At 28.7% G+C, this 13956-nt stretch overlaps 1 protein-coding gene and 1 long non-coding RNA gene across 6 annotated transcripts in view; one reads left to right on the forward strand and one right to left on the reverse strand.

Annotated features, from left to right (window-relative positions):
* Nucleotides 1-13956, forward strand: part of LOC147813821 (uncharacterized) — a 579591-nt gene that overhangs the window by 114018 nt on the left and 451617 nt on the right. The window lies entirely within an intron of this gene.
* LOC107438721 (potassium channel subfamily T member 2) overlaps nt 1-13956 on the reverse strand; it is a 518547-nt gene that overhangs the window by 99545 nt on the left and 405046 nt on the right. For all 5 annotated transcript variants that reach the window (XM_071179918.2, XM_071179919.2, XM_087159363.1 and 2 more), the window contains 2 exons: nt 12406-12489; nt 2763-2857 (listed from right to left, as the gene is read on the reverse strand). In XM_071179918.2, the coding sequence (XP_071036019.2) occupies nt 2763-2857; nt 12406-12489 (179 nt within the window). The remainder of the gene's footprint in view (nt 1-2762; nt 2858-12405; nt 12490-13956) is intronic.

A 13956-nucleotide genomic window follows, 5' to 3' on the forward strand; every position in this document is an offset into this window, starting at 1 on the left:
TCTGAGCCACAAACTGATTACAATTTGCAAACTGATTACAATGATAGCATAAAATTTCCTTAATAAAATGAGTTAAAGTCCTATATTGCTATTAAAATGGCTTAAACAATAAAGCATTGGTTTGATTCACATGATTCAGTTCGAAAACCTGGTTATGGATTAGTGGATGAACCACAATTGGCCATAGATTGACTACAATTCTGGCATAAAATATCTTTAAGAAAAGGAATTATTAATTGTCCCACAGTGCTGTGGAAATGGCTTAAAACATAAGACATTCACATGACTCAGTTTCAATTATTGGTTATGGACTGGTGGATGAACCACTCTTATCCACAAATTGCAATGCTGACATAAAATACCCATAATCATAAATGAATCATAGTTTAAGTACTATTGTAGTTGGAATGGTTTAAAAGATAAGCGCAAGCAGATAAGCGAATCCTGGTTATAGATTGTTGAATTAATAGCTTTTGGCAACAAGTAGGTGATTACGATTCTGTAATAAAACATCCCTAATCATAAATGCATTCTTGCTGCTGATGAAAATACTCTGATCTATATTTTTGTTGATAAAATATGTGCATTAGTTTCAATCAGAAGGCCCGTCAGCTAGCTACGTTTGTTTCAATATTTCACACAATGTTAAAAAAGGGTATATATTGCTTAGACGAACAGTTTTTGACGAAAACAATTTTAAAATGGGAATGAATATTTTAAAATTATTATATATAAAACTATTTTTAAATATAAAAAAACAATAAAGGATAATTGTCATTTTTTGAACAAATGATTATCCGTGAGATGAAATGAGTACATAAATAAATAAATAAATCATTTGAGTTCACAATAGATATTATTTGCTGTCTTTCTAACATATCTATTTAGCATAGGCTGCTTTTAGAAAACAAAAATTTGGATTTAAATGACAACTCAAATGAAAGAAATGTTTCTCAGGTATGATACATGTAAATCAGTATTAAATCCATTATTGTTTTTTAGAGAGCAGAAATTAATATTGAAACGTCAACACAAATGAAAGAGTTGTTTTTCAGGTATGATATATGCAACTTAGCAATAAATCCAGTCACTAAATCTATTTTGAATCCCAAGAGAGACTACGATATTTTTATTGCAGGATTATTGCCATTTTGCAGGATTATTACCATATTTTGTTGTAGGATTATTGCCATTTTTGTTAACAAATCACTATACGAGTGATGAAATGAATTCATAAATAAATAAATTATTTAAGTTCAAAATAGACAGAGAGTTCTGTCTTTTTAACATATCTATTAAGCATTATCTTTTTTTTTAGAGAACAGAAATTGAGATTGAAACGTCAACACAAATGAAGGACTTGTTTTTCAGGTATGATACACGCAACTTAGCAATAAATCCAGTCACTAAATCTATTTTGAATCCCAAGAGAGACTGAGATATTTTATAACCTCATCAAACTGAAGTTGTTTTCGAAGAAATCTTTCTTGCAGAAAATAATAGCCAATATTTTAGAATTATCGAACAGAAGAGAAAGTTTTTAGGGCAGTATGCAATTTGAATTCGAGTACGTGGGAGATTCTTGTAGTTTTCGTATAGCAACAGATAATTGGGTTGCAGGTTTCACTTTTCATTTGAAATATTTTTTAAGTTGTAAATTTATTGCAGTCTTCCTTTCTTCTGTGTAAATCTGTTATTTAATGTTCTATAATATTTAGCTTTCATGAAATCAATAGAAATCTCTTTAAGGTGTTAAGCTGATTTGTAGTTTCATTCGTAATTTGTTAGTTATAGAAAAAATAGTGCATATAGCTGTAAAAACAAAAAATGATTAGTTTTGGACATGGATACAAGATAACTAGTGCACTTCTAGTGTTTTCTAACTAGTGTCGAAACTTCGAGCACCTGGAATTCCTTCAACAGAAATTCTCGTTTAACAGTTATTCAATTAAAATTTATTATCATTTTTAGCATGCTTTTTGTCACTTATTTGTCACTCAAAGTTAGTGTGTTATAGCTAGTTAAATACCTAAAATATTAAAAGCGGGTTGTTTATTGAAGAACGTAAAGGATTCTAGAGATATAATTTCGTTAATAGTGTTCTTAGATTTAATTGACATAACAATCATTTAAATATTTGATCCAAGAACTCTCAAAATACACGTTGAGGTAGTACATATCGTCTTCTAGTAGATCATAAATATGCAATTTGTTAATCACTCATACATATTCAAATATAACGTAGAAAAATGGCAACCTAATAAGACGGTGACTAGTTTTAAAAATCGTTATGATGCAGAAAATCTATCTTAATTGCGTGAATTGAAGTATTAATACCATTAATAACAAAGTGATTTCCTTAGCTATTTTAATTTGACTCATAAATATAAGGTTTTTGTTTGTTTTTATTTTACCCGAACTTCACAGTTACGTAGTTTTTAAAGGTATAAACATAGTTTTTTTTTTGAAAATATTAACTAAATTATAAAAAAATTACGAACAATAGTGAATTCTTCATCGGCAAAACTATGTTTGTATAAACGATTTCGAAGATTGCGAGCAAGAGGTTTTTGATTCGCACACTTTTAAAACCGTAAAGAAAAAAAGTAACATTACGATAGTCAAAATTTGATTGTTCTTTCTGTTTCTTTATCAAAACTACTTCTTTCAAATTGCTGCTGCAAAGTATGATGCTTTAAAGTCTTTTGCAAAAGTCAAAACATACCTTAATTACTTTAAAAATAATTGAAAATTGTATTTACCTTGTGAAAATGAGGCACAAAAGTGTTGCTGAAAGTATCATCAGTCTTTGGGAAAGGGCGGATTGGGACCTCTGCATGGCCCTATGAAGATCATTCTAGAAATGAAACATTATTTTTTTATTAACTTTCAAGAACCTCAGAATCAATTTTTTTCATGTTTAATAAATAAGCAATTAGAAATAAATGTTTAATAATCTATATCTATCTATTTTCTCTCTCTTACTTGGCACCATAAACTCGGGCCTTTCTCTATTTGTTGGCAAACTATAATTACTATTTATTTCCTTAGGTTGCCTTAAGCATAAAATTTAAACAGTGCTAAAAATTAGTTGTACCTGAAATTTTTATTCGCGATCGCAACGCTCGAGTACGCCGTCTAGCGGGAGCCTGTAAATATCAGACATTAATTTATCACGTTTTCATTTAGTTCCATCAAAGTCATTGACAGAATCAGACGCCATTTTTTAGCAGCAAATAAGAAACAAAATTTCCCTAAGGAAAAGGCCGAAGAACTTGAAAAAAAATCTCCAGAATATTAGTAAATCTTTCAGGAACTGAACACGCCAAACATTTGAAGAAAAATTCTTCAATAATTTTTAATTTCTATTATCAACAAACTTGCAACTGATGACTTCCGATTTCGGATACTGTTACAGATGTGTGTATTAAGGTAAAATGCATTTCTTCTGTCTTCAATTCATTACGAATTAAAGTGAAGTCAACATTGCTTTCGTCATTCCAATGAATAAATATGAATTCAGAACATACAGAATTGTAATAGTTATAGCATATTCTTCTTCGTTATAGAATAGTATATATTTCTGTATCCATATAATTCGGAAAACAAAAATAAAAAATTATCCAAGTTACTTGAAATAGTGCCATTTGTGCTGATTTTTAATTAATTTTAATCGTTTTCTTGGTAAGTTTTTTTTAGTTTTGAAAGAATAAGTTCAACTAGAATTCAGCTATTCTGTTTTTAGCTACATATTCAAATTCATATCAATTATAAAATTTTGCTGTGTAGTATGTTATCTAAAAGTAATGAAGGGATAAACTATGTATCTATTATTTGAGAATAAAGTTTTCAAACAAGGAACTTGTCATTTTGGAATTCTCCGGGAATTATAAATCAGGTAAGTGCAATGATTTTTACAATAAAAAATTTGCTTGTAAATATTTTTTTTCCATTTGATGATGGTTCTCTACAGAATGGTTTTTTACGTCTGATTAAGAACTATAAGAATAATAAAAAAAGAAACAATATGAAAGTTTTTATTTCAATGTAAAGAATTCTTAAAATCGTTTTTTTTATCCTAAGAATTCTTTATTTTCCGTTTTTTAGTTTATAATTTTTTGATAAAAATTGTTCTCAAAATACTTTTTTTGAAAAATTAAATGGTATAACATTATGTGTTTATGTATACTTCTTGTATATTCCAATGTTTGAAGTAATATGATTCAGAAAAATATGGAATAAAAATTCGGTACTTACGTATTAACGCCACCGCCGCTACAGATTTGGCGGTTTTTGAGTGCCGCCAATCTACACTTAAAATTTTTGCGACAATTCATAAAATAAAACACTTTATTTAAAATCAAAATAGTCAATCGGATTTCGGTGGAAAATGAGCCGATATAGAGTTTAGCATAGATTCAAAACAATCATATCGCCATATGAACTCTGATAAATAAGATTCCAAATGAAATAACATTTCTAAAACGTACGTTTACCAAGATAAAATTTCATGTTGTGGGAATTGGTACATTTTCGTTTTTTCGGTAAAATATTTCCCTCCTGAAAAAATAAAATTGCATCTTGTTTTGTTTTTGGCAAATCCCAAAGACGAATTTTCGTTGCACTAAAAATGGCGACAAAAAAGAATTGTTTTTTTTGTTTTTGTTTCGTCAGCATTCTTTATTTTACGTTTCTTAGTTTCTAAATAATGATTTTTATTGAAACTTGAAATTTTTTGATAAAAATTGTTGTCAAAAAAATTTGTTTACAAAATTAAATTTCATAAAATTATGAGGCTTATGTATACTTTTTGTTCATTTTAATTTTTGAAGTAATATGATTCTTAAAACTATAGAATGTAAAGTTTAAATGGGCCTTTCATGTTATATCATTAAATTTAGTAATACTATTTCTCGGGCATTAGGTTTTAACTCTTATAAGAATATACATATTTTTTTCTGTTAATGTACAAATATTTTTCTGATGTGTTTTGGATATTCCTTCTCTAATAAAAAGAGATACCATTTTGTTTTCGTTTGTATATATCAAGCATTTTTCTTTTTTAAATTTAATAAGCCACATTAAAGAAGGAACGTTGCAATGCTACACGCTACATTAACGACGTCTCCAGAGTAACTGAATGACGGTTCATATAGAAATCGCAGGTATGCGTCTCATACAACAACGCCCCCTATAGTTCGTTGCGATCGCGAATTTCGATTCATTTTTTTTGTCTGAAGTAATAATTTAAGTAGAGTTGAATAGCTTGTAACGCGTTAAATATTTATTCAGAATAATTTTCCATTAAAAATATAAAACTTAATTACGAAGTAATTATTTCGATTTATTTTTGATCCTTTCTAAAATGGCTGAAGAAATTTTAAACAGAGACGGTGCAGTAAGAACGCACCCTTAGTTAATTAAACTTCGTTCTCTATTTACGCTTCTATGCTCATATTTTGTAATCTGGCAAACTTGTTGCGAAAACATTTTAAATCATTTTTTAAATGCCTGTAAGTGTAAGTACATTTGAATTCGCAACTTTATGTATTAAATTTTGAGTCTTATTCTGTATTTTCTTGAATTTTCATTTTCTATATTTGCTTGATTGCATTATTTAGCATTTTTTATTTTTAATTTATATTTTGTGCTTTCTGAGTTCTATTTTCGTTTAAATTTTTTGGTACTCCTCAATCTATTGTATTAATATGTTTTGCTCTGGTGATATTAATACAATATTAGAAAGCACTACTTTTTGAAGATGTGTGAGCTGATGATGAGATTATATCTTTTCCTTATTTTATTTTCAATTTTTTTTCTTTTAAATTTTAAAATTTGTTACTATTTTTTAAAAAAACATTTTCTGTAATCTGTGAAAAAACAATAATTGTTTTCTTCTTTAACATTTTTTATATCTTTTTCCTTGTGTTTTCTCTATATTTTTAGCCTATTTTGTAAGTTCTATGTACTTGCAGCTTCTTAGTAAATAAGGAAACTAATTAGTAAACATAATTAGTATATTAATAATTAATATAATAAAAAAAACTTATAACTAGCCTTATGGTCTTTATTATATATATATATATATATATATATATATATATATATATATATATATATATATATATATATATATATATATATATATATATATATATATATATATATATATATATATATATATATATATATATATATATATATATATATGCTCAAATTCGGGATGAAGAAGTTCGAGAAGTGCGCGAGAAAGCGTGTTTGAGTGCGTTTTCTTTTTCTACCTTATCTCACAAGAGAGATGGAAATAACTTTAACACGTCTGCTGCCTACTATGCTGAAATTTTCGAAACTCATACTTACGGTGGTTAATGTGATTGAATGGCTATTGGACAGATTTTTAATTATTACTAAAATTCAATGCAGAAAAATTTGACAATATTGAAGACATCACTTGAAAACTGAAATCAAAGTAATTCCATGTGAGTACCATCGCGACAACCGCTAGACGGTTAACATATTTGGTTAATGTATTGATAAAAACTAATTAAATGTTAGGTTTGGAGGTGGTGCTTAAGAAATAATACATTTAAATACAGTTATGCTGTGTATTCGGCTTGGCTACCATCAAAGTTTATACGTTGTATACAGGATAATTTTTAAAGTTGAGCAAGCTGGTCGCCTAAGGCAGCTAGTATATATTTCTAGAAATATTACTATCACGACAAGTATTATTAATAATAATAGCAGCACGAAATAGATGTGACATCTTAAACTGAATACTATAAAACTAAATGTAATACTGCCACTACTATTAATAAAAAAATTGGGTTGATTATGCTGAGTTGTTTTTATATGTTGAGTTGTTTTTGAGTTATGTTTACAGTTCTACGCAGTTTTAAAACTTATTTAGTTTTTTTAAAGTACCATTAGCACATTATAAAGATAGACGAAATTTTTGCTATATAAAATGATTCAATTATAGATATTATATTTTAGCGTCAATTGAGAATGCCTTTGTCTTCTGAGTATCGTAAAAGACTATAAGGTTGCTTGGTTAACACGTTACACTTTCATGAAGCAATTAATACCATATAAAACTTGGGTTTGAATAATGTGGAAACAGTGACTCAGAAAATTTATCCGCCAATAGGGAGTTTTTAAATTTAACGTAGCATTCTGTATGACCAATAGGTAATATTTGCGCTGAGCGTTTAAAACAAAATCTCGGTTTTATACAGATTTCGCCGATCGTGAGTATGCGAAATTTTTCTTATCAGTAAAGTGCTTTTTTAATTGCTAAAAATTAGAGAGGTGGTAGATTTTTTAGATTTAAAATTTTGGTGAACCTAACAAAATTTTACTAACGAAATCTTGTGAAAAATTTCTAATTAAAATTAAAGAAATGATTAAGATAATTAGCTTAAGTATGTTTTGGTATCTATATTAAATTTACATATTTCATTTACGTATTCAAGTTACTTTATTTACTTCGCTACAATAACAATATAAAAATATCTTTTTTTTAAAAATTTCAAAGCATTATGTATGTTTAATCTTTCCAAGGAAATTGAAGGGAAATATAAGGAAATTTAAAGATAATGAACTGAATGTAAAGAGATAACCATTATAAAGAAGAGAAATAATTCATCGCTTTCCTGAGATTCTCGCATGAAGTAATTCATTCGGTTCAGAAATTTCTGCTCTTATGATTATTTATAATAATCTTTATCTTTTCCGTTTGATGCTATTAAGAACAACAATGGAATCTCAAAACTTTACTGTTTTATTTATGTTTTTTAATGTTTTTCTTTAACTTTTGCTTCTGAAGCGAAAAAAATTCTTTGAACCATTTAAACATCATGAAATAAAAGAATATTTTCTTCCGGTTTTGTTCACCCTAAATTCGTTGATTGGTGATTGAAGTTGAAGTCAAGGCTTTTATGATAATTTCAATAACTATTGATGGGGAGAGAAAGTTTTAGAAGAGCCAGCAGAGTAGAACTTTAAAATGTTGGTTCCATTTTCTTTAAAATTTGAGCAATTTAAAGGTATTATTTGACATAACTTTTCAGATTTTAACTGTCATTGAATAAAAACTGTGAAAATTTATGGTGAGGCAAATGATTGAATTCTTTTTATGAAACTAGGAGGATCCGCGCCCTGTTTGCTTTTCTCCTCATCCCCAGTGGTTGAATCATTGAAGATCAAGATTGTAGAACAGTCTCTGTCCATTTTTTGCAAAAATTGCGATTGGACGAGAAACGTTTGCGTTTTGAGGATTACTAAGTATTGGTGAATAAATAACATGAAACTTAATCGACATTATTGGTGAACATTATAGGTGAATAAATAACATCGACTTAAATCGACATCCAAGAGATGCTACACTATAAAAATTAGTCATGGTGTGAAAAAAAAACGGTTACTGTTTGTGTTCAAATTCGTTTTTTCTCAGAATCAGGTTTTATGGATACTTTTTTAAATCTATTATCAGTCTTTATATTTCTAAAAATTTTAGGATAGATTTTATGTTTTATGTCTGGTAACATATGTCTGTCTTATTTGTTTTTATTTATCAATTTTTTCGTTGCTTTTGTCAAGTATGAGCTTCTAAACTGAAAATCGAGTGAGAGGTAAATTTTTCTACAACAATGGATAAATAATAATTATTTAAAAAAAACCACATAAAGTTGCAATATTTTTCAAACAAATGGAAATTTAAAAAAAAGCAAGTAAAAAAAAAACGAAAGATATCTTGTTAAGTTTATAATTGAAAATAAACCTGCAAGCACGTCAGATTTCAACTCTGTCGTTGCATTTCAGCGGCATTAGATCAACCAACATGGTTCTTTTTATTACTTCAGTTTAACAGCTAATAATTCCCGAACTAATAATCAAAACACGTATTTTTTTATTTTATCAAACTCCTTGTAAAATACGCAAAAAAAAAATGGATGACCCTGAATAGCTTTTGATCTAAAATGATTGGAACTTTACGTTCCAGGAGTCAATCTTAATGGTTCGGTTGTGTGACTTCAAATATGCTAGTTAATTGTTATTGACGACATTTAAAGTTACAAAATCAGACAATAAAACGTACTTTCTCTGAATAAGCATACCTTTTTTTCTACCGACTCGGATTTCTGGATTTCTCGGATTTCCCCCGGAAATAACCGCAATCTGGGAAGTATGGTCAGTATAGTTTGGTCAGGAGAATGATCCAAAGTTTGGGCCTCTCTTAATGTTAATTTGACTTTTTGCGTACATCACGATATCCCAGGAACTTTTTAAGCGAATTAAAAAAAAATTTGCACAAAATTATAAAATCAGTTTATCTAAAGATAATTCCATGCAAGAAATAAATTTTAATAAATATTAATTCTTTTTTTTATAAGGAAATAGTCCAAAAAATTTTGAATCATGAGGTATACAATTTTTTACATCAATTTTAAGTATGGAATTTTGTGCGGCAAAATACTAAATTTTAGCTAACGCGGTTGAATAGTTCCTGCAAATTCGAATTTTAACTATACGATTTTTTTTAAAATTCGATTTCTCTGGAACTATTCAACTAATTTTGCTAAATTTTTTATTTTGCCATGTAAAATTATATACTTTAAAATAATGTAAAAAATTGTATACCTTACAATTCAAAATATTTTCGACTATCATTTCATAAAATAATAAATATTTACTAAAAGTTACTTTTTGCATGGAATTATATTTGAGTGAACGAATTTTATAATTGTGTGCAAAAATATTTCAATTCGCTTAAAGAGTTTTCGAGATGTGGTGAATTACACAAACAGTAAAATTAACATTAAAAGGTTCAAACTTTGGATCACTTACCTAAGCAAACTATTGGGACCATGCCTCTCAGATTGCGACTTCCCCCTGCATTTTAGAGGTCAGAAATCTGAATCCATGGAACAAAAAAGGGAGGTTTATTCAAAGAAAGTGCATTTTTGTGTTTGATTTCATATCTTAAAATATCACCTGCCTTTATTAATTAGCATATTTGAGGTCAACTTCTCGATCCATTAAGATAGAGTCCTAGAACGTGAAGATCCGATCATTAGATCAAAAGTTATTCATGTTGGTCCAATCTTTTCTTTGACGCACTACACACCTGAGCAATTTCAAGTTTCTAGGTCTTATAGTATTGTGCAGCAAAACAAAACGTTACGTGAAGTTGAACATCGAAAACAGTGATGGCGGCATCGGCTGCCTTTCGGAATTTTTAATATAGTGAAATAAATTATAATAAATATTTTCTTGAATGTTATAACTTTTTGAATTTTAAATAAGTTATTTCAAAATATGAAATCAATTAATTTTGTTATAGAATATTCAAATAGATAAGCGTTATCAACTTATGCAACTGATTTTATCGGAATGATACTTAAAGGAAAATAAAGCGTGTAATACTTAAAGAATTTGGCATACATTTGGCATCCTCATCGTTATTCAGACTTTGCATAAGAATAAAAACATGACAAAGCGTGTAACAAATGAGAACACAAGAAAAGACACAATTAGCTTTAATCAATCACTCTCAGTGTCGGAGTAAAATTTATCGATTTTACTATTTATCGGAAACCGTTTAAAGTTTCTTTGCTTTCTCATAACTTTTCATAACCATCCCCCTAATTAAAAGATAGCTACTTTTCGCATGTTTGTTTATCTTGCATCTAAATTTGTTCCAATAGTAGTTTACACAACGAAGAACTCCTTCCCCTCAGTCGTTTTGATTCCAGTAAACAAAGTAAATTTCACCAATCCTAAACATCATTGTTGATGTTAATAGCTGCGTTGTTTACCAAATTATTTGACAGTTTGGGCTTGCGTATATTAGGAAAGTTAAATATATCTTTAAAATTAGGCTTACTTAGCGAGAAAGATATGTTCATAATCGGGATATTAGACGGTCTTCTCCTGCACGATTTAGTCGGATTTCTTACTTTTTCTGACCTAGCTTCCGGTGTACCGCGGGACATGAATTTTAGTCCATATTAACTTAACTATTAATCATAAGAATCATGAAAATTTGTTTTTATTTCATGTTGAAGACGCTATTGCTTTAAGAGCATATTTTAAAGCCTTAAGGCATCATCCGACTAAAGGAGGTATCTTGAAGTTATTGAGCATATTCTAAATTAAGGGAATATATTGAAACTGTAAAAATATTCTAACTGAAAAGGTTAATCATAAGTTTGTGATTTTACTACTACAAAAAGCATTCAATACTGCTTTTTTTTAAGCTGAACTTGAATTCTGAGAATCATTTTATATTTTGATAAATTCTAGTTATTTAATTAATGATCAATCTCGTATTGGAAAACCGTTTTATTTAAATTCTTATAACTTATTCACTCCAGGCTTAAACCCTACCCCTACAACAGTTATTTCTTATCCCCCCTCTTTTGTTTGATTACATCGATCAAGCTTATTCAAGATAATATCCTATTTATTTAACCATCTTTTCCCTTGTTTTCATTTTCTTCAGGGCATTCCGGTTTTCCCAATTCTTATCTTGCGTTTTGATACTGAAGAATTATAGTATCTCTGTTGTTGTTGCTTCATTCACTTTATCTAGCTATACTTTTATATGTAGCACAAAAGACACCCTTTCATGATCTGGTCATCTAAATGTTTTTTAGGATGTTAATAATTTTTTTTAACGAAATATATCTGTTTTTAAACAATGCTGATTCAAAATAAAATAATTTTAAACAATTGAAACGATATTTTTGCTTAAATATACTTTAATTTTTATATGTAGTCTTCTAGCTTTAAGTTTATAAATTAATTATAATTTAAAACTATACATTTATTAAAAAAATTAATGTTTAGTTATTGTCTGCTTGACTAATAAAACTTTTTTCAAAATTTTGATTAAGATTTATGGCTTTTGTATTGGAATTTAAGCAAGAGAAATACAGAAAAATAATCAAATGCGAATTTTATGGAATCTTATTTTTATAAATATAAGAAGAGTATAATGTCTTGTTTCTTCCTTATTTCTATAAAAAAAATTCGAATGACTTTAAACCGTTGATTTATTTCAAAATATCTTTAAGGCACTTGCAAAGAAATTATAGTGCGGCTTTAAGGAAAACTCTTCCAGATTAAAAGTTTGGGGTTATCTGCTGCTATGATTACAAGCTAGAGCACATTTCTAATGAGGGTGCAATGGATGAATGAAGGTGCTGATTGGTTTACTCCCGCTGACTTAAGCAAAGATTAAGACAAAACTATTCACCCTACACCCCTATTCAAAGTGACTTTTCCTCGTAACCATGGTACCCGCCACGACGCGAGACTAATGTCTGGGGGAGTTCTCCTGAACGCCGCACTATAATTCGTACAGTTGAATACTAATATGTACGAACTAAAATTACTTACAAACATATTTTCTAATGCATGTTTCGCTAGCCAACAGTTGAGGAAACCAGGAATAAACAGGTTTCGCAGTGGGGACCAGCATAACTGAAAAAGGGGTGCATATCAATATAAATAAGCATATATGAGTAAATATTAAAACAGTAAAAAAGGGTTTCTCAAAATTGATCAAAAATATGTCAAAACAGTTCCGCAACAAATAGGAGTCGAATTAAGAAAAACCACGTATTCAAAAATGAAACAGAATATACCTAATTTTTAAGCAAAATGCATCGTCTCAAAAGTGATTTAAAGGGAGAAATGTGTGAGAGAGATACTGCTTAGCAGATAGTAGGATTCCAATCAAACACCTCCAGGTTCGTAGTAGGACGCTCTAACCGTTATCTTAGTCCAGGGAGAGTTAGGGAGCTTTATATAGTGATCGCCACAATTATGCATCATGACATACTTATTATCAATTTCAATGATAATCAGAATGTCATGGTATATAGTTATTGCGATTTCGAAAATATTGTCCCAAAAGCTTAGTCAGGAGAATATTTTACTTTTTCTTTTTGCTTATTTTTCTATATCTTAAAAAATTTTGAGCGAAAGGAATGTATATAAAGCTTTGTTACTCTCCCTGGACTTGGTGGTTTGAGCATCCATCTACGTAACTGGAGGTCCTCGGTTCAAATCCTGCTGACAGCCAACGAACATCTATCTCATTTCTACTTCATCACTTTTGAGAACTATTACCGGTTAGCTCAAAAATAAGTATTTTCTGTTTCAATTATGAATACAAGGGATTTTCAAATTCAACTATAATATTTTCGGAGTTTTGTTAATACAAACTTACTCAAATTTGAGAAACCCCTTTTTGCAGTAAAAAATAAGGAAAAAAAATGGATAACATTGAATAATAGTTGATCTAATGATTGGATGTTCGCATTCATTCTTAATGGTTCAAAGGGTGATTTGAATTAGTGCAGACGATATTTTTAGTTACGAAATCAGACACAAAAACGTACTTTTTATGAATAGACATAACTATTTTTTTCGAAATTTAAAAATGCAATTTCTCAGGAACTATAAAACCGATTTCGCTCAAATTTTGTATTTTACCGTGAAAAATTAGATGCTTTAAAATTTTTATAAAAAATCGTTAACCTTAGAATTCAATTTTTTTCGAATTTTACTAAACAAAACAGTAGATATTTATTAAAATTTATTTTCTGCATGTATTTATCTTTGTATAACTGGATTTTATAAATGTGTAAACTTTTTAATTTACTTAGAGATATGGCGAATTATGCAAAAAGTAAAATTAACATTAAGGGGTCTAAACTTTGGATCGCTCTCCAGATCAAACTATGGGGACCATATTTCCCATTATCCCTTATATTTTAGGAGTAAGAAATCGAAACCCGTTGAAAAAAGGTATGTTTATTCAGAGAGAGTACATTTTTGTGTCGGATTTTGCAGCTTAAACTATCGTTTGCACTAATTAATTATCATATTTGAGGTCACCTCCTTGAACCATTTAACCTTAAATGTGAAGATCCGATCATTGGA

This window comes from Parasteatoda tepidariorum, chromosome 3 (genome assembly GCF_982258835.1).
Source record: "Parasteatoda tepidariorum strain Cologne lab strain chromosome 3, Ptep-v5.0, whole genome shotgun sequence".
Classification (NCBI taxonomy): domain Eukaryota; kingdom Metazoa; phylum Arthropoda; class Arachnida; order Araneae; family Theridiidae; genus Parasteatoda; species Parasteatoda tepidariorum.